The sequence below is a fragment of the Haliotis cracherodii genome, unplaced genomic scaffold (assembly GCF_022045235.1).
Source record: "Haliotis cracherodii isolate W230 unplaced genomic scaffold, xgHalCrac1.p SCAF_17, whole genome shotgun sequence".
In the NCBI taxonomy this organism is placed as follows: Eukaryota; Metazoa; Mollusca; class Gastropoda; order Lepetellida; family Haliotidae; genus Haliotis; species Haliotis cracherodii.
The window spans coordinates 19,129,967-19,157,151 of record NW_027266272.1 but is presented as its reverse complement, the minus strand read 5'-3'; the positions used below and the strand labels follow the sequence as shown (position 1 = coordinate 19,157,151).

At 41.3% G+C, this 27,185-nt stretch overlaps 2 protein-coding genes across 2 annotated transcripts in view; one reads left to right on the top strand and one right to left on the bottom strand.

Moving 5' to 3' along the window:
- Window positions 1-13,612, bottom strand: part of LOC139464942 (ras-associated and pleckstrin homology domains-containing protein 1-like) — a 218,761-nt gene extending 205,149 nt beyond the window's left edge. Inside the window, exon 1 of the mRNA XM_071246562.1 lies at window positions 13,574-13,612. The gene's annotated coding sequence lies outside the window, so the exon portion shown is untranslated. The remainder of the gene's footprint in view (window positions 1-13,573) is intronic.
- A 3,892-nt stretch (window positions 13,613-17,504) lies between these two features.
- Window positions 17,505-27,174, top strand: LOC139464897 (uncharacterized). The gene is made up of 4 exons (XM_071246475.1): window positions 17,505-17,560; window positions 22,084-22,209; window positions 24,670-24,780; window positions 27,093-27,174. Exons 1-4 carry the CDS (start codon window positions 17,505-17,507, stop codon window positions 27,172-27,174), a joined length of 375 nt encoding a protein of 124 aa, XP_071102576.1.
- Window positions 27,175-27,185: the final 11 nt, after the last annotated feature.

Below are 27,185 nucleotides of genomic sequence, written 5' to 3'. Positions count from 1 at the left end.
TCCCTATATGATATAGAATGTAACCCGTGTTGAATTAATTACGTCATTTTTAATTGTGCCAGCGTGCCACGATAGGTATAGATATTTACGCACCTGGAATGAAATAATACATATAATATGTATGTAATAAAATATATATTCATAAAATGGAATATCTCTATATATAATGAACATTATGTACATCTACCTTTCACGTCTATAATTATATTTATTCCCGAATGTAGATGGTTTGTACCCTGTCCTACGAGGGTGTTCGGAACAATAAAATTCTTGATTCTGTTTCATGGTTCTTAAATGATTACATAATTTATAAATCCTGCATAAACGGACAGAAAAATCCATAATAATTTCCGTATATTTTTATTTCTTATTTTTTTAAAGCATTTTTGCATTTTCTTTTTCAATTTAGCTACAATTTCTCGAATTATTTGTTCCCTGTTCATTCGCTCGTCTGGGTGATGCGTTCTCGTTTTAACGTGATAATCAGCAGCAGGTGAGGACTTTCGCCTCATCAAACCCCAGCCCATGATCTCTCCTGTCAAACCGCTGACTGTTTGACTCGGCAAAGAAAAGCGAGATTCGTCGAAAATACAGGCCTCTAGCTATCACATTAATTCAAAAATACCCTGAACTAAAAATACGACATGATTTGGCGTCTACGTGTTTATAAATATATGGATTTATTACGACTATTGAAATATTGAACGTGAATGTTTAATAGCTTCTAATCAAATCCCGAATCAGTTGTGACACATTACTATGCGACTGTCATTCGTATTCGGGAACAAAGCCACGTGCTCCTCGCTATAACGCGCCTTGCACAGCATTGTCCTCACCAACATAATCGATGATATTTCAAATGACCCTTCTCTATATCCCCACCAGTATAATTTTCCAATGTCTTGATCGATGCGGTACATGATGTCCCCAATTGTCTACCTGTGTTACATTGTCACCGAACAATCGAATTACGTCATCCGATTTGCTTTAATTAGATCTGGGGGGCATTCATAATACAGGCGCGAGAACAGATGGTCCCTGATTGGGCGACATTTACGGCCCTAAAATTGAGTCAATAAAATGCCCGTTATTGGGCGATTGTTTTTGTTCATTTATTTGATATTTGGGAATATTTTAACTTCTTTAATCAACGCTGACCACTGTTTTCGTAGATGTAAGGATATTGCTTAAACGTGCTATATGTGGGTGAGTGAGTTTTGTTTAACGCCGCTTTTACAGAATCTGAGATGTATCAAAGCGTGTACGCTTAATATATGGAGGTAAACTATTTATGCAAGTCTATACTATTTGCCAAGTCTAGAATACTACAGTATCTGAAATTGAATAGAGTCTCTGGGTCCTTTTTATTACATTTTATAACTATAATTTAACAGCTGTTCTTACCTCCCAACATATGTTCATTTCAGAGACTAGATGTCAGTCTAGATGTAAAACTACGAGCATGGATATACATGGTGTACAAACCTAACATAAAAAATCAGGTCGACTATGGGATTCGAAGCCATGACTATTGCATTCCGGCACGACCAAGGCGCGCAACTCTGCCCAAACCGCACGTGCACGGGACATGATAACACGCCCCTCATCCACATGCATATATATAGGCAAAGTATCCATATTGCTACGTGTAGCGGCCATAAAGTTTCCGAGTCCCGTGATTCGAACCACGGACCTTCTGATCCGAGGTCGGACGCCTTGTCCACATGACCATAGAGGTTAACCCCGCCAGCAAGCTGACAAGGTAAGGATGTCATCTGTGGGATGACTCCACGCCCTGCTACATACTCCCCCGTCAACAGAAGGCACGTCCCGGGCCGCATAGTAGGGTACTGAGGCTTATTTTGCTCAAATTTAATATGAACGTGCTCGGCCCCTCGTTGGGCGCCAATGTAGCGGCCATAAAATTTCCGAGTCTCGTGATGGGATTCGAACCACGGACCTTCTGATCCGAGGTGGGACGCCTTGTCCACATGACCAAAGAGATTAACCCCGTCAGCAAGGATGTCGATGTTATTAAATTAAATCATAATACATTTCTTTTATGCACGTATACTAGACCACCAAGGCCCAGCGTATTGCCAAATATAAATATTCAAATCAAATGTTTCGTTGGCTGATTTCGAAACTTTTTATGTCTAAACAACAAAGGAATAATGTTTCCATGGATTGACCAATCAGCTTCAAGCATTTCAGCACCGGTCACGTTGGATTCATAGCTATGCGCAGGACATCGCGCCATGACGCAGTGACTAATCAGAGAGGGCTATTCACCACGTGCAGGTGTTGCGCGAACACACGTGTAAACCAGGTTGTGCGCCTGCATATTGACTGCATTGTGATGCGTCTATTGCATTCTCCTTTCAAGCACACAAAATAGAATCAGACCCAGTTTTCAGAAATAATTCCACTGCACACAGACATGTCCATTTTTCAATCATTATATTTCCATTTTAGGGTTTTCAGTGATGGATTTTCGTTCGACGCAAGTAACCTTTAGTCGCATACCTTTTTAACGGACAGGGAATGACAGGAAATGTATTGTGTCCTTGAAAATATTATTTAGTCATTGTGTCTGCTCGTGACACGCGGCCCGAAATAGTTCCTTGTTACACATTCCATGGAAGGTTTCTAGAAGCGGCGTACGTTATTTTAAATGAGTTCTTTATGTGAGTTGAGGTGAAATGGGATTTAACATAACGTTTAACATAATTGCTCTTATATGGAGTGCGTGCGTGCGTGCGTGCGTGCGTGTGTCCAGCTGCTGGGACTAGTCCAGACTAATGTCGGCTTTATGCCGAACCTACCGAGACACCATGCCGCTGTTTTACATAAATACCCCACTCAGACATAGTATACCGACTCCAAAGCTGACCAGTCCTTGGTTTAGCCCCTTGATGCCGAGCGCCAGGCAGGATAACAACAAGTACCATCTGTTAACGTCTTTTGGTATGACGCGACCAGTGATCGAACCACCGACCTTCCGCTCTCCGGGCAAAAAACACTGGGATGGCCCAAACCATTAAGACCTCGCGCCGCTCCCTATATGTAAATTAGGCGCGTGGTTGACAGTTTGTAAAACAATTCTCAACATCACTGATCGAGGCAAAACTGAAGTTTTCCACTGAAGAAAATATGTGCATGTACACCAATAATTTGAAAACCAAATGTAGTATGCTGTAGCCAGTACACTTATCTGAGAGAGGATTTTGATTTTTTGGACCCCTCCCTTTGAAAAATGCTGGATCCGCCGTTGAAAAATATCCTCTTTTTATCCCAAATCGATTAATTTCTGTGTAAATGTACTTTCAATAGCCATACAAATAATTATTTGAATTCGTAACTACTTAAAAATAGTAATTGCATTTTGCGATACCTACGAACATTGATAATGTATTTACAACTATACGGAAATTTGTGTGCACAAACCGACAGCCCAGTCGCGCAGGTGGTTTAGAGTTATCTGCCCTTCACATGAAACAAAATTATTTTAAATTTTTCGACCAAAACGCTTCACGTAAGGGCATCCATTTACCTCTAACGTGCACCAGTATATTTCCACCACAGCTCGGCCTCCAGCACAACCAGTTCACTCTGGTACAACCCACCGAGGTAGAAGTAATATTGAAATCGTTATGACACTTTATCAAATCTTTTTCTCTTTACTCACAGATATCAATATTCCTGAGAAAGCAAGACAAAACTGGTCAATTTCTGTGCACTGCGTTGCCCCTTGTCGTATACACGACGACTTGTTCACTTGATACAGACCCCAGTCAATATATCGATCATGCTTCTGTATCTTGCTTACTTATGTCAAGAGGTTTAAGTAGCAATGTATGGCGCTATTGAGTAGGTAATATCTACATAGTTGTCACAGACGTGTAGTAACTACACAATACAACAGGAAGGAAAGTATTCTATTGACTTCTTCATTGACTCTTTGAAGAAAACCTTCTTTACACTTAAGATTTGTTTGTTTGTTGTTTAACGCCACACTCAGTAATATTCCAGCTACAGTAAACTACGGTTATAACGAATACGCTTATAACAAACTGACCGATATAACGAACTTATTTTTAGTCTCGACCATTTGTTGTATAAATGCTGTTTATATGCTAATAACGAACTACCGTTATTACGAATCAAAATTAGTGGTCCCTTCGAGTTCGTTATAACCGTAGTTTACTGTATATGACGGCGGTCTGTAAATAATGGAGTCTGGACCAAACAATCCAGTGATTGACATCACGAGCATCGATCCACGCAATTGGGATACGATGACATGCATCAACCAAGTCAGCGAGCCTGACCACCTAGACCCCGTTAGTCGCCTCTTACGACAAGCATAGTCGTTTTTTTACGGCAAGAATGGGTTTGTGAAGACCTATTCTACCCCGGGTCTTCACAGGTCTTTTATTCATTATGTCATTACTATTGTTTTGGTTCCGACTTTTGTGAAACACGTATCCATGGTATTTTATTTACCGTGGATGTGGATATTTGTTAATCGGGACGAATTCAGCGGGAATTGTATCGTTCGGATTAACGGGGGTTCACTGTATGTTTGGAAGAACGGTAAAGATTCGGAAGTTGGCTTCCATTATACTGCATATTGCATGTATTGCATTATTGTGTCTACATGCAGGTATATATCTACGTGAACGGTGCAGTTGTCTGTTAATTTGCTTATTTTTTGCTTCGAACAAAACCAATGAACGAGTATTGCTAAATCACATTGTATTCAAAGGGAGATAATCGCAGGCTCCGTAGAGAATTGCGCTCATTTTTTAGCCCTTTAGACTGACTTTTGTTGTTAGAATATAAATGGGAGAAAAACTTTTGTTCCAATGGAAGACCATTTGTTCAAAAACGCCGAACGATATATGTTTGGAATCAAGTGAACCCGTGTTTTGTTACGTTCTTATACAGGCACAATGCAGGGGTAATACCTGGCTGTGGGCGGGATTTACCACAAAAGACGCCCATACCGCTGACTACGAAAGAAGTGCCAACACATTAAATGTCTCCCGCTCTTTATTATAATATAATGTATAATATGGACGCTGTAATTCAAGGCGTTCTAAAAATATACTTGGTGTCTTTGTGAATACATTTTACTTTAAACCAAACGATAAAAAAAACACTTTGTAAATAAATTACAATGCATTTCCAGTTTACCTAATCAGACATCATGGACTTTTCACGAAGGGATTACATAAATCATGACTTTTTGAAAAGCAACTACAAAATATGATAAGCAAATAATCTGTATCGTTTGTGTTCGTGAACGTTAATCAATATATTACAGCCCCTGTATATTTGTAGACAGGGGGAGGTAACCGCACTCTAGAAGTTGCACTAATGTATTTCAGCAGTGCTAAAATAAAAGGATGTTTGTTGTTTACAATAAAGACTGATTTAGTTGTATTATTAGTGTTTTTTAATCAATATATTACCAAGTTAAGTCTCTGCCTCGACACTGTAATTAATTACCTATGTCAAATTGTCTTGTGGAATTAGAACACTCAGTTAAAACTTAGTACATCGGTGTTTTCGTTATGCACTGTCCCGAGCTTCACCAACTGTTAACGAGTGAGTGAGTGAATGAGTGAGTTGGGTTTAACGCCGCTTTTAACAGTATTCCAGTTATATCACTGCGTGTCAGCTTAATGTGGGAGGAAAGCCCCAAGTGATGCAGGTCTCAGACGTTTACCACTTCGGTGAAACCCACGAGCATGGGTATGGTGCTGACAAACCTAGAAACACAATTCGAACCGGGATTCGAACCCATAATCATAGGTTTCTGGCGTACCCAAGGGACGCAACTCTGCACAGCGAATCGCGGCGCCTTAGACGACTGGGCCACCTGTGCCCCCCAACTGTAAACGATACAAGCTGTGGTGGACCTAATAGTTTAAACAGTTTCAGATACATTCGTTTGTTTGTTTGTTTGTTTTTTTAACGCCGCACTCAGCAATATTGCAGCTATATGACGGCGGTTCAGATACATTCAAGACAGAACACCGATGATATACATGACCAGAACGTAATATATCAACGTTCCCGAATCACCCGCAATCAGATACATGTCTCGATTGCCCAGTGTATTACATCTACATTGTATATGATAAATATTTATCACACAGGCCTCTGTCTATTATGATAATTATTTATCACATGTGCTTATGTCTATTATGATAAATATGTATCATAGCAGAATGAAGATATAATACACTGAATAATTCAGGCTGAAAATTGGGCAATCGTTGGCAATAAAATCCGAATGATTCACGAACCATGCACGAGTAAGTACATGCATATGAACAACGTCGTGGCAGACAGCAGAGGTCGTCACATATCCTTGGGGGCGATTACAATCCCCCTCGACCGAGGCTTTCAGATCTCACCTACCTGTTCATAATAAAATAATTTGATCGATTCCAATTATTGTTCCATATAAACATTCCACACATATATACAACGCACATCTGTCTAGCCAATAACTAACACATGCTATATCTGCACAGAAGCGTTAACAGTGAAACAGGCTCGGCCCATGCACGTAGTACTTGCAAATTCAAGTCAAGGCAACCTTTGCCTGCTTTTTCAGATTTACAAAACTGCAGGGCAAAACAAACTATACATTTGAAAATTGGATTTGACCCAAAGTGTATATATGTATCAAAGCGTATCTAAGTCTTTGAAAGGCATTTAGAAGTGACACACATAAGGAAGAGAATTTAAGGATGTCAATTTCTTTATTAGGAGGAACGCAACGTTTCGGTGTATATACTTTCTCCATTATCAGATAAGTATATACTCCGAAACGTAGTGTTCTTTATAATAAAGAAGTTGACATCCAAAACGTAACTAGGCTGAAAACAGTCGCCGAAACACTGCCACCTAAAGGTTCAAAACACGACTATGGCACCCGTATTAGTGAGTGAGTGAGTGAGTGAGTGAGAGAGTTTGGTTTAACGCCACTTTTAACAGTATTCCAGTTATATCGCGCTGTGTCAGCTTAATGTGGGAGGAAAGCCCGAACAGACGTTCATCACTTCGGTGAAACCCACGAGCGGGTATGGTGCTGACAAACCTAGAAACATGATCGGGAGGAACAGGGATTCGAACCAACAATCATAGGTTTCTGGCGTGCCCAAGGGACGCAACTCTGCACAGCGAATCGCGGCGCCTTAGACGACTGGGCCACCCGTGCCCCAGCATCCGTATTAAATACATCACCATCGAATAAACATTTCTTGTTTGTTTCATTTTTAGCTACCAAACATGGGTGTATACTTTCTTATGCCAGGTAGTTTATGTACATCAAATTACATGTTATTAATTATACCAACAATACAGTCGTTATGTATGCCGAAGTATATTGCCGAAGCCAGGTATTATTTTACCACCTCAATCACCTAAGACTGTGACACTGGGTATCAGAGTCACCCATATCATCAGTGCATCGAGGCACACAGCTCCTCTTTAAGAATTAAACACAACATACAATCAAATCGGCCGCGTCATAACATGGTACCTGTTGTTACCCTGCCTGGCGCTCGGCATTAAGTCGGCTCGGAGTCGGTATACTGTGTCTGAGTGGGGTATTCATTTTAAACTGCGACATGGTATCTCAGTTGGCGAGCACTGTAAAATCGGGATTATTCAGGACTAGTACAAGCAGCCACACACACACACACACACACACACACACACACACACACGTGCATGAACGTTACTATACAAGTGCCATAATCTTGAACGCGACATCAAACCCACCTTTTACCTCACCGATGATTAATAACATAAATATTGGATTCATATATCACGCATATATGTCATTGTGTCTAACAGCGCATTTAAAGATGTTTATCTTCATCAACAAAAACAAATTAAGAATGTCACAGTATTATCAACATTGTTACCTACCCGGTTAAGCAAGCGTAAAGCATGATGAAGAGAGTCTAGGTAGGCTTAGCCAGATAACGGTACTCCACAGTCAAATGATATGTTGTATATCACATGTATAGATTGACCGTGCATCTGTGAAATGTATATGATCACGTGACACAGCAGCTGGCGACAGCTGGTGGTTGAAGTGAAAAAGAAAGTCCGAAGTATATAGGAAATTGATAAGACCTAAACTGGGTGTAATACAATGTTTAGACAACTTTGCTTTTCTCAATAATTTATATGGTACATTCGTGACAGGTTTGAGCTTTGATCGTGTTCCGTCAGTGAACCGCCCCATGCACGGCAGCTTGTGGCGACAATGTAGGTGATATATGGTATATATTCGTCACCTATTATTGGCTTGCTATTACACAGGCAATTCAAATAGAAACATTGTTATTGTGCGGTTACTGTTGAAAGTAGGCATGTCATTCGACGCATGCTGTCACAGCCCAAAAATAATAGCATATTTTCATGTTGCCATGGTAAATACGATATTGTATGCGCACTATATATATACATCATTAACACACACACACACGCACGCACGCACGCACGCACACACACACACACACACAGCAATATTCCAGCTATACGAATGCGGGCTGAAATAATCGAGTCTGGACCAGATAATCCAGTGATCGACATCATGAGCATCTATCTACGCGATCGGGATACGATGACATGCATCAATCAAGTTAGTCGCCTCTTACTAGAAGCGTAGTCGCCAATTACGGCAAGGATGGGTTGCTAAAGACCTATTTTAACCCGGATCTTCACGGGTCTATATACAGATATGTTTTAGTATGGCTTAGTATCTCCTACGTAGGATATAGTGATTCTAGGCCATACTAAGTCCTACGTAAGAGATAGTAAGCCCTCCGTAGGAGATACTTAGACAAAAAGAAATTTCACCGTAGCCCCACTACGTTTCCGTAGTTTAACGCCCATGGAAGCCGGGGGTAGCAAATTCCCCCTTACTTCCTATTGATTAACATCCCAAGAAAGCTACTGGTATCGACTTTACTTCCTTTTCAAAATAGGTTTGCATTGAGACCGTATGTTGTGGTGGATTTCCTATAAGTTGTAGATGACTGTTATACATAGTGCTAAGGATAGACTCAATAATGAGTTGTCATATTAAGGGTTACGAACTTGTCCCAAAGACGTGACTTGTTAACGAGTCAGCTTGTCGGCCCTATACCGAATCGAGAAACAGCATAAAGGTCGCACTTCTTGACTGTCATTCATACCTTTTACGTATGCTTCAAGTATCATCGCCTAACTTTCAGTCCAAAAAAGGCATTTGTTTGAAGCATGCTTCTTGTTTCTCAAAAAGAAAACGTAAATGTCTCCGAAACAGACATTTTGAGTGCGTTTTTCAAATAATTTATTACGACATTATCAGAAGTTAGGTTCTGTTCTTTTCAACCTGGTTTTAAATTTTCGTGACAAACAGCAATTATGTAAATTATCTGAGAGCTGTGTTAATTGTGATTTTACAGACGCTTTGACGAGTTATAGCTCACGAGTTAAATATGTCGCCTGAGTGAGTGTTCGTTTGTTCAACGCCGCTTCAGCACTAATCCAATTTTATGACAGGCGCTTGTAATTAATTGAGTTAGGACCAGACCAACCAGTGACTGATGTTTTATGCAAGTCACCGAGCATGACCACCAAACCACCCAGTCGTTTGACAAGCATAGCTATTAGGTTGCTGGGACTTTCCAAATGTGAAAACTTAGTAACTGACAGGGACAGAAACTGACATTTTTAGTCCACTAGTCCTTATAATGATAACATATTGCAAAACCCTTAAAAATGGCCAATTTCTACTAGTCCTTATGATACCTTAACTATTGGGTAGTTTGGCAAGGACTACAGGACTAGTGTCAATTTATAACGCTGAACTGAGTGAAATGAGACTTCATGCTTGAGCTTCTTTCAGACTGCCTCAACGAACAACTGTTTTCAGATTATGAGCAACTCCAAAGGAAACGGTACCTTAAAAAGGTCACGTTTGCAACTCGAAAACATATTATTTGACATTGTTTCTGTTTGTTTGTTGTTTATTGTTGTTTAACGCCGCACCCAGCAATACTTCGTATGCTACGTAGACAAAAAAGCGGTTTCGAAATTGTTTGGATAAAGTGAGCCATGCAAACATTAAACTGAGATGTGAACAATACACGTGACATCGGATTCCAGCTGATGTTTTATCGAGGAAGTCAACTACAGCCGGTTACGAAATTATAATACTTGTAAAGTGCATGACACCTTTACTGTAGCTGCCTGCCAAACATCAAAAATATATATCATTGAACGCTCTACAATATTTGATATCCCTCTAGGAAAACACAAAAGAATATGTTTATCATGGAAATATAACCATGCCTTGGATGGATGCGATGTCATATGTGTGAGGCAATTTGTTGGATTATCCTTGACAAATTTCGTTAATTTCGCTGTTTCAGAGGCAAAGTCGGAAATACACGTGGTCACGTGGTCACATTGCAACGGTTTATGATGATGATGATTTTGAAGAATTTACGAACGCCTCTGGTAGAGCCGATTTAACAATCACGACTTACCTTGAAAAAATAGGAATAGCTGATAAGAGTATAGTAACATAAACACTACAACTCTACGAAAATGACCTTCTTACTCTTTACTCATGGGGAGTTTTGAGCCCTTACTTACTTATATTGGAGATTTAACGTGCGCTTTCCGACTGCAAGCGTATGTCGCACACGGATTTTTTTAGTACTAGGTACCGCCTCTCTATATACAGTATTCCTCAAGCCGCTGGGGGCGTGGCCAAAAGAAGTCACGTGGTATACTGCAAGTCGGAACATAACTAATACCTATACCTATACTTGGTGCCTCCATTATCCAGTGATTCATATCTCTGTTATAATGCATATTTATACAAAGTCTATATATATTACACATGACAAAGGTCGTTAAATATAAATGGTAATCAAAGTACAGACCAAAACCAGAATGCACATGTGAGACCCCACCACAAGAGGTAACTACACGCCCATAATCGTCACATTATACACAGGGTCGGAAGAACAATGGCCGAATATCGGTACGATTGCCATGGAAACCAATCTGAACTTTGATGTTGACGATTTGAACAAGCTGCATAGAAACCATTTATAGGATCTGATATGCAAATATTTCCATTTCGAAGACAAAGTCGTTTGTTTAAATTTAAACAAATTCAAATTCGGTTCTTCATGCCAAGCCTTCTAGCCTTGAACAAAAACAAGACCGGGAATACGTACAAAACGTGAGCTAAGGGACTAAACATTCAGGTTAGTATATCAATCGGTTTAACTTATCATGCATAAATATCATTCAGCCTTATGAATTTCTGGGCGATCCTTAAACGTTTAAAAATTGTTTCTTCAAATTTGTTAGATAAATATAATTATGTAATTTTGATGCCTTGTCTAAACATAGTTTAAACACCAGGTGAGCTGTAGCAAGTGAAGCTCTCCAGGTTTAACTCTTCCGTAATTAAAACACGAGATGTAATGTGATGTGCCTGTTCAGTACACATGCCTCTGCATCTGATAGCGTAAAGCCGACACATACGTTACGTGACGCTTACAGAGAACATATTCAACAGTGCGTGACGTATGGTTCTGTGTTTCGAGGGCGGTGGGTAGCCTAGTAGTGACAGTGTTCGCACGTCAAGCCGTAGGCTTGGGTTCGATACCCCACATGGTAACAATGTGTGAAGCCCATTTCTGGTGTGCCCCGTCGTGATGTTGCTGGAATACTTGTTTTAACACTAATGTGTTTCAGTTATGTTTGTTGTTAAATGCCGCACTCAGCAATATTCCAGCTATACGTCGGCGGCCTGTATATGATCCGGTGACTGGTATTGTGAGCAGATTACGATGACAAGCAGTCAACCAGGTCACCGAGTATGACGACCCGATCCATTTGGTCACCTCTTCCGACCTGCATAGGTTGCAGGGGACCTATTCTAACAATGCCCATGTTTGGGCATCAATCAATGTCCATGCGCAACCAGATTTGCAACCGGTTTCGGTTTGGTATCTGTTTAACGAACGAAAAGATAAATAAAATAAATACCACACCCATTCTCCTTTGATAGTATTTTTACGAAACTTGTAAACTTTGAAAAATACTCGTTTTGTAAAAATGGTGTATGACGAAAATGATTTTAGCATACTCTACATCTCAAGCGATATCTCCGATGGAACCTGGCAATCTCATTAAAATCAGATCTTAGTTCTCGCTTCCGCTAAACAAAGATCTGAGGACATCCCATTACGGGTTACGTCAGACCGACCTTGCGCGAACTTGAATGGAATGACTGAAAAGAAGTCGACGTTAGCCAATCAGGAGGTCCTTTGCGTCACTAATTTCAAAATTGGCGACTACGCTTCGAAACATATTTTGACAAATTTTCGATTAAAAATTTGAACCTGAACAAAAGAACATTCTGGAATGGCTAATTGATGGTCTAGATTGTATGGATTCAGTCGTTAAACCCGTAACTATCGTTCGGAATACCCCGTGTTAAAGTTTTCGAGGTTGCATGATTAGAAATCACATTCCGACTGTCTCTTTCATGATCTGGTAAGTGACGTTCTGATTGACCCCTCATGGGATGTCCTCAGATCGAGGTACTTTCCTCCAACCTCTTAGTGATGCCGACCAAAACTCGAACCATCCTGATGATTCCCACCCGATAAGGACCTCGGAAGTTGCATGGACGACCATTTTAGTACAAATATTGGAAGGCAGGCTTTTTGGGAAGCAAGTCGTGTTTTCGTGAGATTACGATTATGGCAGGGATGTTAGTGTACAGGGATGTTAGCATTTTGTATAGAGACCTGACATTTACAGATGCAAAACCAGATTTTGAGAGGTGTGTGTGTGTGTGTGTGTGTGTGTGTGTGTGTGTGTGTGTGTGTGTGTGTAAGGGGGTGGGGTTGGGGTTCGAAAAAAATTATCTTTTGGCTCACCCTCTATTCTCCCCAACCCAAATCTCGTAAAATCCGAACCGCCCCGGTAGTCACACATGGAACCCCCAATACTAAACAGTGCAGCGAAAATCAGAGCGAGAGCCTGAAATTCATTCTTCAATGGCCTCGATTGTTCTGAAAAAAATAACGACGTACTTCCTGTATGACTAACACATACCCGAACGAAATAGTTCACGGCAAGAGACTGAGTCAAAATCTATGCGTGACTTAAACAAAACAAAACAAAACTGTGTTCCCATGTTGTAGTCTTGCTGTGGAACGTAATACATGCGCTCCAGTTATCCCCAACCACAAAACACATGAGCCATAACAGAGGCGTTATTGTCAGCAATAATACCTGGGGTTTCCCCAATCTTAAGGAACTATATATAGCGTATCAACAGAGGCGACAATCTTGTAGGGACGCCACAGACCATCCCAAACTCTTAACCAATGCACGGAGTAACCCGATACCACACGAGTGTGGCGTCATCACATTCTGCACCCGTCCTATCATCATTAAATAGATATCATTGTATCTCAACTAAATCAACCACAGTTTCTAAGACAACGAAACAACTCACCCACTAAGTTTGTTCAAGAAAGCCAGGGCATTATCGAAATCCTTGGCTATCGTCTCGGAGTCCATGCTGGCCATGTCGCTACCGTTGGTGTCGACTGCCGAGTAATCCTTCAGTGTTATAATAGATGGTAGGAGTGTTCAACCCGTCAGATGATCCTATATGCGATTACACCAGCCCATGCACGGAAACTCGTAATTTTTTTAGCAGGAATAAGATCAGTGACTGTCTCATTCATACTTCCGGTATTCATATCATCATGATTATTATGTTTATTTATGTTATTGTTTCTATTATTGCTATTTTCGCCGTCGATATTAATCCACATGCTTATAAATTTATTCATTTTTCAAATTCAGCATACATTATTTTACACTACATATTTTTTTCACTATACACTCACATTAAATTTATTGGAATAAAGATAAGGAACGAAAACTTTACGGCAGTAAACCGCTCCCGTGGTCTAGTGGATAGGGCGTCTGTATTGAGAGCGAAAGGTCTGTGGTTTGATCCCTGGTCGCGTCATACCCAAAGGTAATTAAAGATGGTACTTGTTGTTTCCTTGCCTGGCGTTAGGCATTGAGGTAATAAAATAAGGACTGACCGGCTTGGAGTCTGAGTAGGGTATGCATGAAAAGCTGTGCGGCACAGCAAAATTCCGGAGTAGTACAAGCAGCCATACAATCACGCACACGCACGCGCACACGCACACGGACGCACACACACACACACACACATTCATAAGTGCATTAATCTTGAACGCGACGTAAACCTCAGTAAAAATGCACAGCGCTGTTATATCTTTAGAATGTCAACAGAATCAGTAATTAATGGCGCCGTATCACTTCAAGCGCCATTAATTACTGATTCTGTTGACTTAAAAAATATTTGTAAGGTGAGGTGAGGTGAAATGGGGTTGAGATCCCAGGTTCCTGTGTCTTTGCTAAAATATTTCTTGATAAATAAATATCACGAGTGTCATAGAGTGTAAAGATACCTGGCATTCGCAACGAAGGACACCCCATAGAGAGCATACTATCTCTCAGCACGTCGGCAAAGGCTGTATATATGATGAAGAATATTGTGAGTGTATTTCTATTAAACATTTCCGGTGTTTTGTTGACAAAGATAGCAGACAAGACATTGTAAATCACAGAGGCCTGTATAGTATGTAGGTCATTTCCTTGTTTCATAGAAAGCTGTTGGACGAACGGGCTTTTCAAACTGTCGTGATCGACATTTCAAATGATTCTTTTCTCATGGCATTGAATTGAAATGAATTCTGTCAAGAAAGGCCATTCAGATTTTTGCAGCTGTGATCATGGTGTATATTTTTGCTCTGACTGCGTAGCAGGGTGTACTTTCAATCTGATTAAAATCAGATCATTACTCGATGATTTCTTTGTTTGTTTGTTGATTAACTCAGCAATATTTCAGCTATATAACGGCAATCTGGACCAGACAATCCAATGATTGATGTCATGAGCATATATCCACGCAATTGGGATTCGATGACATGCATCGTCCACGTCAGCGTGCTTGACCACCCGATCCCGTTAGTCGCCTTTTACGACAAGTTTGAGCCTTATACGGCAAGCATGGGTTACTGAAGACCTATTCTACCCCGGCTCTTCACGGGACCAACTCCGTGCACTGTGAAGATCCGAGGACGCCTGCATAGGAAGTCGCGTCAGGTGAACGCTCTAATCAGCCAATCACCTCCGATTTCCAAACCCTCGGTACGTTTTTTAACATGCGTGGGAACTCATTTATGTTGTTTTTTAAATAAACACCTTCTCAATTATTTTTTTTTTTTTAAATAAATAAAAATAACGAACAGTATTCTCCGGACACTTGTCGGCAAGAAGAGGGCACAATATCTTTTTTCCTACATTTCGAAGCATATCCACCCCAAAATCAGTAAAACAGGGTTTTTATTTTTTTAGAAAAACCCATCTTGTTGTCCACTAACCACAGCTATAGTCGCAGGGGTCGCCTAAAATGGTGATCGGGTGGTCGGGATCAGGTGATGAGACCGCCGCCATACAGCTGGAATATTGCGGCGTTAAACAACAAACTTAAGGTCACCACCCTGTGTCATAATATAAACCAGCTTTAATAGCAAAGTTTGGAAGATTCTACCGAGCAACCATCTCAAACTTCAGATGCGTATTCTAGAATAGGACCTTTATACATTTGGTACAGGTTCAACAAGGCATTTCTTGTGTTCCCATGGAAAATGCCACTTTAGATATGAATTGTGTCATACCAAGTACACGACTTGTCCACTTAACATGATGGGACTACATGCAAGATGGTCGTGTGTATATTTCCTTGCTGTGTTGATTATTGAAAATCAAATAGGGCAATTTGGTTAAGTTACGGTGACTAAATATCATAGACTTTGGGATTTTTGTAGGACTGAACTCTACTGGGCTTTTCTGTGCCCTGCCTTCTAGCTTAGTCAAAATCACTGTTAAAATCTTGATTAATAAGTTCCACGCTTTATATGACATTTTTATCGAGAGCAAAAGGTCTAATCATATTTGACAGGGTATTAGCTAAATGATTATTGTAATGTAATATTTGGGATGACACTTTCTTAGTAAAGTACAGATTCTAGTACTTTGTTGGGTTGAGTCCCGTCCTGGTTTCGAACCCACACTTGCCAGAGTGAGGCACCTAATCGCCAGCAAAGTCAGCTATCTAACCCACTCAGCCACAGAGGCTTCCACAAAAATGAAAGTCCCCCAACTGGTAGTCTAGATCACGTACTTTGTGTACCCCTCTGACAAGTGTAAATTGGCACGGCTCCCATGGCCGAAAGCTATGAATACACACAAAAAGTACTAGAATCTGTACTTTACTAAGAAAGTGTTATCCCAAATATAACATTAGTTACATTTGACCACTTTCTAAATGGCATTGTGTATTCATAAATAGAATAGTCTACACGCACGCACCACACACACACACGTTAGAGTCCAGTAAATAATGTAAAATCACTAAATGCTATTTTATTTCTAATTACAGGTATTGAAATAGACTCCACAAGTATTTTGGACAAAAACAGTTAAATTTTATGCGGATTTCAGTTTCAGTTCTTACACGGAAACTAATCTTTCATTTGTTTCGCTTAAAGTTTTAAAGTTATTTCAGGGTCTATATCTTCGGGAAGTGATCTTGCTTCATGATGGTACAAGGTAGGTTAGTTCCCAAAATGAAGGAAAATATAGAAACGCGTTACTGGTTAAATAACGAACATAATTGGTTTAATTGTTTTGTAAAATCTCTTTAAAAAAATGCGGAGTTTACTTCAACAGGGTGCCGTTGTACAAAACAACCTTAGCGCTACGACTGTCGTAAGTCTATGTAAGGTATGGGTGTTACCATCACCTTAGCGCTAAGATCGCTTTGAACAACGGCACCCAGGACACCTTGAGTTATTCGTTGGCAAAGAAGTGATGATACAAGTTTAGTTATATATATTTCGGTTGTAAACACAACAGGGATACAGGTAACACATAGATTGTTATGGCAATAGCGCTCATCAACAGAATCAGAAACAATATAGTCGTAGACACACACACACACACACAAACTTTAACACCGGTGAACGTTCTACACCGGAATACAGTAAATATGTTACAAATAACCTCACACAGAAGACAAAATGTATGGACATTGCATATTAATGGGGAACCTGTAAAGGCCACACAGTATAGAATGTGAAAAGTGAAAACGTTCCATTCGCGATGAATAACAAATTACACGTCTGAAAACCGTTCTCCCGTCCGTACACGTATGCAACTCTTCTCTGCGCATGAACAACTTCGTTCGACGGGAGGAGCGTGACGTAATTGTATACAACTACGTCATAACGTTATGACGTCACAATACTGCGTCGGCATCACTACCCCTCATAACAACTATGGCTTCCCCATCAAGCAGTCACGAAAGCGTTAGCACCTTTGCCACAGATGAAAGGTAATGTAGATTTGGATTATCCTTCGTTAGTTTTCTTGTCAGAATGTGTGTTGTCTTGATATCAGGCAATTTCATTTCACATTTAGGACAAAGCAGATTAAAATGTAAAGTTTACGAAGCCGGTTATCTTCCCAAAAGGTAGACAGGGATCTTCAAAGAAAACTGTCAACTCTATATTTCATCACATTTGTATGCAAGTTGTATAAGTATAAATATACGTATGTGAATGATCTGCCAAACTTCGTAATTTAGAAAAACAACAATCTCATTAAAATCATACCTTAATTCTCGCTACCGCTGAACAAAGATTTGAAGACATCCCATAAGGGGTCGCGTCAGAACAACCATTTTTGTTTAGCGGTAGCGAGAACTAAGATCTGATTTTAATGAGATTGGGAAAACAAAACATGGCAAAATAAATTGTTCGAAATATGAATTGCTTATTTAGGGGACCTAATCAATAAAGATCTGGGCCCACTTGCACAAAGCGATCTTAGCACTAAGACGATCGTAACTCCCATACTTTAACATAGGCTTACAATAGTCGTAGTGCTAAGATCGCTTTGTGCAAGTGGGCCCTGGTGAGTTAGTAAATACTAACATCACAATTCGTGGGGTACAGTATTACTTGTATAGCTGCAGAAAAGAGTTTAAAATTGAAAATATATATACATGTTTAACCACAACTATGGGGACATTCCCATCAATCAGAACGGAACGAACGTTTTTACGTTTTGGGGGGTTGAGTTACATTATGGCACGGAATGACGTCACTTAATTTAATGATAATGTTCTTTTGTCTCTAAAATGCATCATAACGGACCAGTCAAAACAGTAAATGTTACAACCTCCCCAAGGTTAGCTCGGAAGTAAGGACATGTTATCAATGTTATTTTCGTCACATTTTTCTTCATCCAATATTTACAAAGCCCAAATCAGCCAAGACTTTATATTATAAACGTATTTCTCTATTCGTAATGAGATTAAGTTTCCAACGTTGTTTGTTTGTTTGTTGTTTAACGCCGCACTCAGCAATATTCCAGCTATATGACAGCGGTCTGTAAAAAATCGAGTCTGGACCAGACAATCCTGTGATTGACATCATGAGCATCGATCCGCGCAATTGGGATCGATGACATGTATCAACCAAGTCAGCGAGTCTGACCACCCGATTCCGTTAGTCGCCTTTTACGACAAGCATAGTCGCCTTTTACGGCAAGCATGGGTTGCTGAAGACTTATTCTACCCCGGAATCTTCACGGGTGGAAAGTTTCCAACGGGGTACATGTAGAGTATTGCAGTGTTCCCATCTGACCCTAGACTAACATCTAGTCTCTGATATCTTCCAGAAAAAAAACCAGTTGTTAAATTATCTTAATAAAAATATAATAAAAAGAGCCCAGAGACTCTATTCGTTCCTGATACTGCAATAATCGAGACTTGCCAAACATGATAGACTTGCAAGGGCTGTATTGGATATATTTGTATCAGGATCTGTATGACAGACTAATCTGAACCCTTTATACTCTTTGCGCATACACGACGAAAACATTACTCGTGCATACATCAAAGACTGGAGACAAGGACGGGGAAACCCGGGAAATCCCAGCGAAGCTGCTATGGAAATCCGTCTATTGATACGACGTGATGCTAACTGATAAATGTCTTGTTTCACATCGCTTACTTTTCCAAATGGAAAGGGAGGTCGAATATTTAATTATTTGTTATTTCGGTTTCACACCTACTCCATTCTAAACTCAGTAAAATGATATGGAGATGTTGGGAGCACGTTCAAAGGCGAATCCAGGATTTTGTAAAGCGGGGACAGAGTGAGTTCCCGTGACACGCAGTGAACATAAATTTGGCCCTGAAGCTCACCTTTTGAATACAGTACCACAACTACTCGTGAGGACGATCTCTGCCGTAGGTCACATATCACAACACAATCAACCAGTTTTAATGAGAATCAGTCGGACGCGAAACCGCGACCTTCTGATTGTTAGCCTGACAGCTAACCGACTGACCTACGTCCACACTGTTAAACTTAGTGCAAATTTACCTAGTCATGCTTATGGCGTTACGGAACTAAACGAAAAGGGTCGAATAGGTGACGGACACTTACGAAGGTTACAGGTAGGCATGGTGTCTCGTGACTTTAGTCTACGGACACTCACGAATGATCACGATGCCATTTGGCACACTCGTCCCATTCCGTAATCTACAAGATACCGGGTGGTGAGGAATGAGCCGATATGCCGCGAACTGAAAACGGCTCCAGGCGTCAGACGTCAGACGTCGAACTCGCGAGTGCGCATGAATATATGATATGGTATTTAATAATTCGTCGGGTGATTTTTTGTGACAGAAAAGTGTGGTAGGGAACACTGTAAGGATGATGTGGATAATAATAAGGAACGAGGGAGGAATAAGCATGACTAGTGACGACACAACGGTGAGTTCGCTTTTGAATCAGTACTGAAAAATGTAGCCGGTGAAAGTGGCTTGTGTGAATGTTCCAGGACAGTTTCCAGTAGCCAAAGTATTCAACACAAAACCATTTCATCCTTTTTACTCGACGTATTTGTGGGAAGAATATAAGGAGCCGCTATATAATCTATAATAGCCACTAAACGAGTACCTACCCTAATGATCGTAAAGGGGTGATTGATCGTAAAGGGGATCCAAGGGTTAAGGATAGAGTTCGGGTAATCTAATAGCCACTAAACGGGTTCCTAACCCTAATGATCGTAAAGGGGTGATTTATCGTAAAGGGGATCCAAGGGCTAAGGATAGAGTTCGGGGTAACCTACCCTAACACTGGCGACATTTGGATGTGTTCAGCACCACTAAATATCCCTAACAAACTACATTCTTTGCATGATAATGAAAATTAATGCACCGAAAAAATAATATATGTATATTAGTTCCCATTTATAACCCTTTTAGCCACTTGAATTACGAGAAAAACGAAATAAAAAATATATAAAAAATAAAAGTGCTTTCGTAAACTAGCGCTTGCTATAAAATGCGCCGCCGCAGGCTATATTCAGTAAGCAAATATTCAAAACTCTCCACAGCGCTTGGCGTATTCAATGACATTTCGTTTAGAGATGATAGATCACTGGGAGGAGCATATGCACACTCGATGACCCCTGACGTCACAGGGCATTGTTTCGCCGGTGTGACTGGCAAAAAAATACTACAAATTACGTCATAGGGTATGATCACGTGTTTGAAAAGTTTGTGGTACTGTAATCTAAAGGTAGGCCCTGTTATGAGTGAGTGAGTGAGTTGGGTTTAACGCCGCTTTTAACATTATTCCAATTATATCACGGCGTGTCAGCTTAATGTGGGACGAAAGCCCGAAGTGATGCAGGTCTCGGACGTTTACCACTTCGGTGAAACCCACGAGCACGGGTATGGTGCTGACAAACATAGAAACATGATCGGGGCGAACCGGGATTCGAACCCACAATCATAGGTTTCTGGCGTGCCCAAGGGACGCAACTATGCACAGCGAATGGCGGCGCCTCAGACGATTGGGCCACCCGTGCCCCCTCACCTGTTATGAAGAAATAATGGCAGATCGCTTTATTAGAGACAACAGCTCCGGCCATATCCGGAGATGTCTAAAACCCATAAAACGCAATAACGGGGTACGCAGACAGATCATGAATCAAAACATGCTAAAATCGTGTGTTATACCAAATACCAATACCACACGCTGCGAAGATCCGGGGTAGAGTTGGTCTTCAGCAACCCATGCTTGCCGTAAAAAGTGACTGTGCTTGTCGTAAGAGGCGACTAACGGGATCGGGTGGTCAGGCTCGCTGACTTCGTTGATGCATATCATCGTATCCCAATTTCGTGGATCGATGCTCATGATGTCAATCACTTGATTGTTTGGTCTAGACTCGATTATTTACAGACAACCGCCAGCTGGAATATTGCTGAGTGCGGCGTTAAACAACAAACAAAACAAAAACAAATAATCAAACGCTATGTTGCATATGAAGTTTCATAATGATTAGTAATGTGCAAATATTACATTAAAAAAAAACCCATATATGTATGGCCACCGTAGCGTATATGTTTAAAATCTGATATATCTGAATTCTGTGTAGATCCCAATTCTTAATGAAAAGTTTCAGCCTCAATGGTCTAAATTCAAAATCTTCTAATCGCGTATAATATGTACGAGAAATGCGCTTAAGTGACATTTCATTCGTTTGGATCAATCAAGCTTCCACTCAGAGGGATGTACGACGGATAACGCGCCCGATATACGCTAACTTTAGTCAGGTGAGCTAAAAAGGGGGACGGACATGTTGACAAGAAAGAGTGTGGGTTGGAATAATTATATATAAGCCATTATCTTTATTACATAAAGACTATGTAATTATGCTGGAGCAAGGTCTTGAATAATATTTAGGACGTCAGGAAACAGAGGTATAGGGTTTGTATGGAAGTTAAACTTTACCTGAGTTTTCTCCACTCACTACGTCACGTACGTCTTGTTACAGCGACTACGAAGACTACGTGTACGACCGCAGTCGGGCCCGTACTCGTAAAGAGGACTCGTGGAGGAGGCGGTACCGGCGGAGAATGAGGGAAGACGGCCTCAGTAGTCCCGAGTCGGTGGAGAGAAGGTACAGACAAGCTTGAGTTCCGTACACGTATTAAAACCACCTGAAACATGCGAAAACGAAACCTTCCGGGAGTACATGTATACCTGTGGCCAGCTATATCAGCCACGTGTATTTGTTTCGCTAGTTGACGAAAGATGAGGGAAGATGGGTCTCCGAGGGATTTTTGTATCTGGGGCAATCGAAACTATGTCGAAGTTTTAGAGTCAACACCATATTGAGAAAGACCGTCAGGGCCCACTTTTTTAGTAAACATCGGCTTATAGAGAAAGACCGTGGCCCACTTACTGAGTTCACATCGGCATATTGAGAAAGACCGGGGCACACCTTTTGAGTAAACACCAGTGTCCCGTTCCACAAAGCGATCTTAGCGCTACGATTGTAGTAAGTCAGTGTTAAAGAATGGGAGTTACGATCGACTTAGCGCTAAGATCACTTTGAGGAACGAGGCCCAGCATATTGAGAAAGACCGGGGCCCACTTTTGAGGACACACCGGCATATTGAGAAAGACCGGGGCCCACCTTTTGAGTAAACACCAGCAATGTGAAAAAGACCGGGGCCCACTTTTTTAGTATACGTGGTATATTGAGAAAGACCGAGGCCCACTTTTTTAGTAAACACCAGCATTTTGAGAAAGACCGGGGCCCACTTTTTTAGTATAACTGGTATATGGAGAAAGACCGGGGCCCACTTTTGAGTAAACACGGGCATTTTGAGAAAGACCGTCAGGGCCCACGTTTTGAGTAAACACCCGCATTTTGAGAAAGACCGTCAGGGCCCTCTGTTTGAGTAAACACGGGAATTTTGAGAAAGACGGTCAGGGCCAACGTTTTGAGTAAACACCGGCATTATGAGAAAGACCGGGGCCCACTTTTTAAGTATACCTGGTATATTGAGAAAGATCGGGGCCTACTTTTGAGTAAACACCGGCACTTTGAGAAAGACCTTCTGGGCCCACTGTTTGAGTAAACACGTGAATTTTGAGAAAGACCGTCAGGGCCCACGTTTTGAGTAAACACCGGCATTTTGAGAAAGACCGTCAGGACCCACTGTTTTGAGTAAACACCGGCATACTGAAAAGTACAGGGGGGCAATTTCGCAATGGGAGAATGCATCACAGCAGGTTCCGCTGTTGGTACACGCAGATATAGTTAGTTATACGCTTTTACAGACGTATGTAGATCGTTGAAGATTTCGCTCTTAAATTCAAGTCGTCTTAAAATCGATTTAAGATCGCTTTGTGCAAGTGGAATGAGACAGTAATTGACAAGTGATCAGGCTCTGTGACTTGGTTTTTAGCCTGCCATCGTACCCCGTCGAAATGGGTATTTGTTCTTGATATCAATCACTGGATCGTCTCGCTTATTTACAGGCCGCCGTCATATTATAACTGGAATATTGCTGAGTGCGACGTTAAACAAACAAACAGACAAACAAACAAACAAACAGACACAAACAAACAAAAACAAAGCCGTTCTTATGTGTCCGAAACGTTGAGACAGCGAAGGAAGAAAAGTTGGTGAGTTAGTGAGTTTGGGTTAACGCCGATTTGGAAAGTATTCCGTCATATCACAGCGTGTCAGTTTAATCCGCATGATGTAGAGTTGTTTCAGACGCACATTTTCCAAAGCTCTGAAAAGTGAAGATTGTGCGAGAATTGCGCTCGCGCGGCACCGGATCTTACTCCGACTATAAAGTTACGCAAAGATGTAGACTATTATATTTCCTATCTGATGTTGTAATATTGAACTGCGAATATTCACCCGGTTTGCAAAAAAGATACTGCTGAGTGTTGTGAGATGAAAGCCCGACCTTATGCATTCAGGCCTCAGATGTTTACCACCTTATTGGTGAAACCCACGAGCACGGGTATGGTGCTGACAAACCTAAAAACGAAATCGGGATCAAGGTGCTTAGCTGGATTTTGGTACGGGGTTCGATTCCTCATGAAACATGAACGCCCTTCTCAGATGGCTTCGTCTTCGTACAAGTCGACTCCATGTGCGAAAATACAAATAAGAGAGTAACAAAGCATAGGAATATGTTATTACATTGGTGTTTTTATTATGAAACCCCCTTCCTACACATTTGATCAAGGAGAAACCACACCACATTGACATGCGTTTGTTTATTTGTTGTTTAACGCCGCACTCAGCAATATTTCAGCTATATCACGGCGGTCTGTAAAAAATCGAGTCTGGACCAGACAATCCAGTGATTGACATCATGAGCATTGATCCACGCAATTGGAATACGATGACATGCATCAACCAAGTCAGCGAGCATGACTACCCGATCCCTTTAGTCGCCCCTTACGACAAGCATAGTAGCCTTTTACGGCAAGCATGGGTTGCTGAAGACTTATTCTACCCCGGATCTTCGGATTCCTTTAGAAAGAGTTAGTTTTCAGATTGGTTGTATTAGTAGCGGGCTGCCATAACCTGTAACTGTCTTCTTTCCAGGTCCCTCAGCCCCTACAGAGGGAAGAAATTCAGCAAAAAGAACAGGTCTAAAAAGTCGAGGAAAGCAGCGTTAAAAAAACACGACAGAGAAACCAAACACCACACAGATATGTAAGGAACTTTGAAAAAGTCCCACCTGGGCAAATGAATTAGTTTTTTCTGTGATTTGCGATTGGCATTGTAAGCGGGTCTTGACTTTCGCCGTTTTCAGTGTGTGTGTGTGTGTGTGTGTGTGTGTGTGTGTGAAGTTGTTTCCTCCTACATGTGATCAGTGTATCATTCAGTATATGTATCTGTATATTGCGCTTGTTTAAAGCCAGCAATATTCCATCTGAATAGAATGTAGACGTATAGGTGTAGTCTGGTTGCAGTTGGGTCGTATTTGACAGGATGTGTGTGAATATAGAAGTCGTATAGGTGTAGTCTGGTTGCAGTTGGGGCGTATTTGACAGGTTGTGTGTGAATGTAGAAGTCGTATAGGTGTAGTCTGGTTGCAGTTGGGGCGTATTTGACGATGTGTGTGAATGTAGAAGTCGTACTGGTGTAGTCTGGTTGCAGTTGGGGGGCGTATTTGACGATGTGTGTGAATGTAGAAGTCGTATAGGTGTAGTCTGGTTGCAGTTGGGTCGTATTTGACGATTTGTGTGAATGCAGAAGTCGACTGGTTGCAGTTGGGGCGTATTTGACGATGTGTGTGAATGTAGAAGTCGTATAGGTGTAGTCTGGTTGCAGTTGGGTCGTATTTGACGATTTGTGTGAATGCAGAAGTCGACTGGTTGCAGTTGGGGCGTATTTGACGATGTGTGTGAATGTAGAAGTCGTATAGGTGTAGTCTGGTTGCAGTTGGGTCGTATTTGACGATTTGTGTGAATGCAGAAGTCGACTGGTTGCAGTTGGGGCGTATTTGACGATGTGTGTGAATGTAGGATTCGTATAGGCGCCGATTGGTTGCAGTTAGAAGGAAACCTGACAATTTACTCGCGTGTGAGAGCTGGCTGTTTTGGGATGGGATGGGTTTCAGGCACCTCTATTGGGTAATCATTGGCCAGTCGATGGATTGTAAAGATGCTTACATGTTCCTGGCAATAAGAGCGCGTAACAATATAACTCCTAAAGATGTCCCAAAGCGGCTTCTCCGAAACCAGGGAAGAATGAGGCTTGACGTTTCCATGGACGATTCACTGAAGGCCCCTCTCACCTATATTCAAAACATCTCCGCTCATACCTGTTTTTGTCCATTCTTTCTCCACTTCTTTTGTCAATGAGATATAGTCAAATATATACAACTCAAGAGAAGTTAAGGATCACCCGATTCTTTCATATTGGTAATGTTAATCTGTCATGGCATGAGAGATTAACTATAGTAATATGGAAGAATCAGGTGATCCTTAACTTCTTTTGAGTAGTATATATCCTCAAATGTGCCCTACTATGTGCATGGAGTTTGCGCGAACCTACCATTGCCTGCTATTATTAGTAATGGTGTTTTTAGTTGCCGTATAGGCTACATATTAGGTAAGCAGAAAAATATTGTGTTTTGGATTTGGAAAATCCAAAATTGCTGCTACTGACAGTATGCGGTCTCATATCAGGTCAGTATCAACCATCTTGAATTTTTACTGACCGTACGGGCTCATTTTAGGTGAATAGTTCTGGGCCCACTTGCACAAAGCGATCTTAGCGCTAAGGTAATCGTAACTCCCATACTTTAACATAGGCATACGATAGTATTAGCGCTAAGATCGCTTTGTGCAAGTGGGCCCAGCTCTCTGATTGATCAATCTCACTTTGTGGCATAACAATGAAGCAATGTGTGGAGAAGATAATAGCTGTATGTTTTTACCAGTCATGGAGGAACAAAGCGCACGCACACGCACGCATACGCACGCACGCATACGCACGCACACACACCACACACACACACACCAACACCACACACAAACATCAACACCACACACACACACACACCAACACCACACACACACACCATCACCACACATACACCACACACACACACACACCAACACCACACACACACCAACACCACACACACACACACCAACACCACACACACACACACCAACACCACACACACACACACACCAACACCACACACACACACACCAACACCACACACACACACATCAACACCACACACACCAACACCACACACACACACCAACACCACACACACCAACACCACACACACCAACACCACACACACACCAACACCAAACACGCACGCACGCACACACACACACACACACACACACACACACACACACACAGTCCTGACACCCCCTTCATACTGAACAAACTACTTCTCAGCCAGCAGTCCATGGCAATAATGCTTGCAAGGACGTTTAAAATTAAATGAATTTTTCAAATGACTTAAGTATGTTATGGTTGTCTTTATGTTGCAGGGCTGTTCAGAGAACTCGCAAGACACCTGGTGGTCACAGGACACACAGATCCTGTCCAGAGGTGACATCCAACATGAAATGATCCAGAAACAA

Coding starts and splice junctions, on each gene's coding strand:
- LOC139464897 (XM_071246475.1), top strand. CDS start 17,505: ATGGCTTCCCCATCAAGCAGTCACGAAAGCGTTAGCACCTTTGCCACA. Junction 17,561..22,083: donor ACCTTTGCCACAGATGAAAG/GTAATGTAGATT, acceptor GTCTTGTTACAG/CGACTACGAAGACTACGTGT. Junction 24,781..27,092: donor ACCAAACACCACACAGATAT/GTAAGGAACTTT, acceptor TTTATGTTGCAG/GGCTGTTCAGAGAACTCGCA.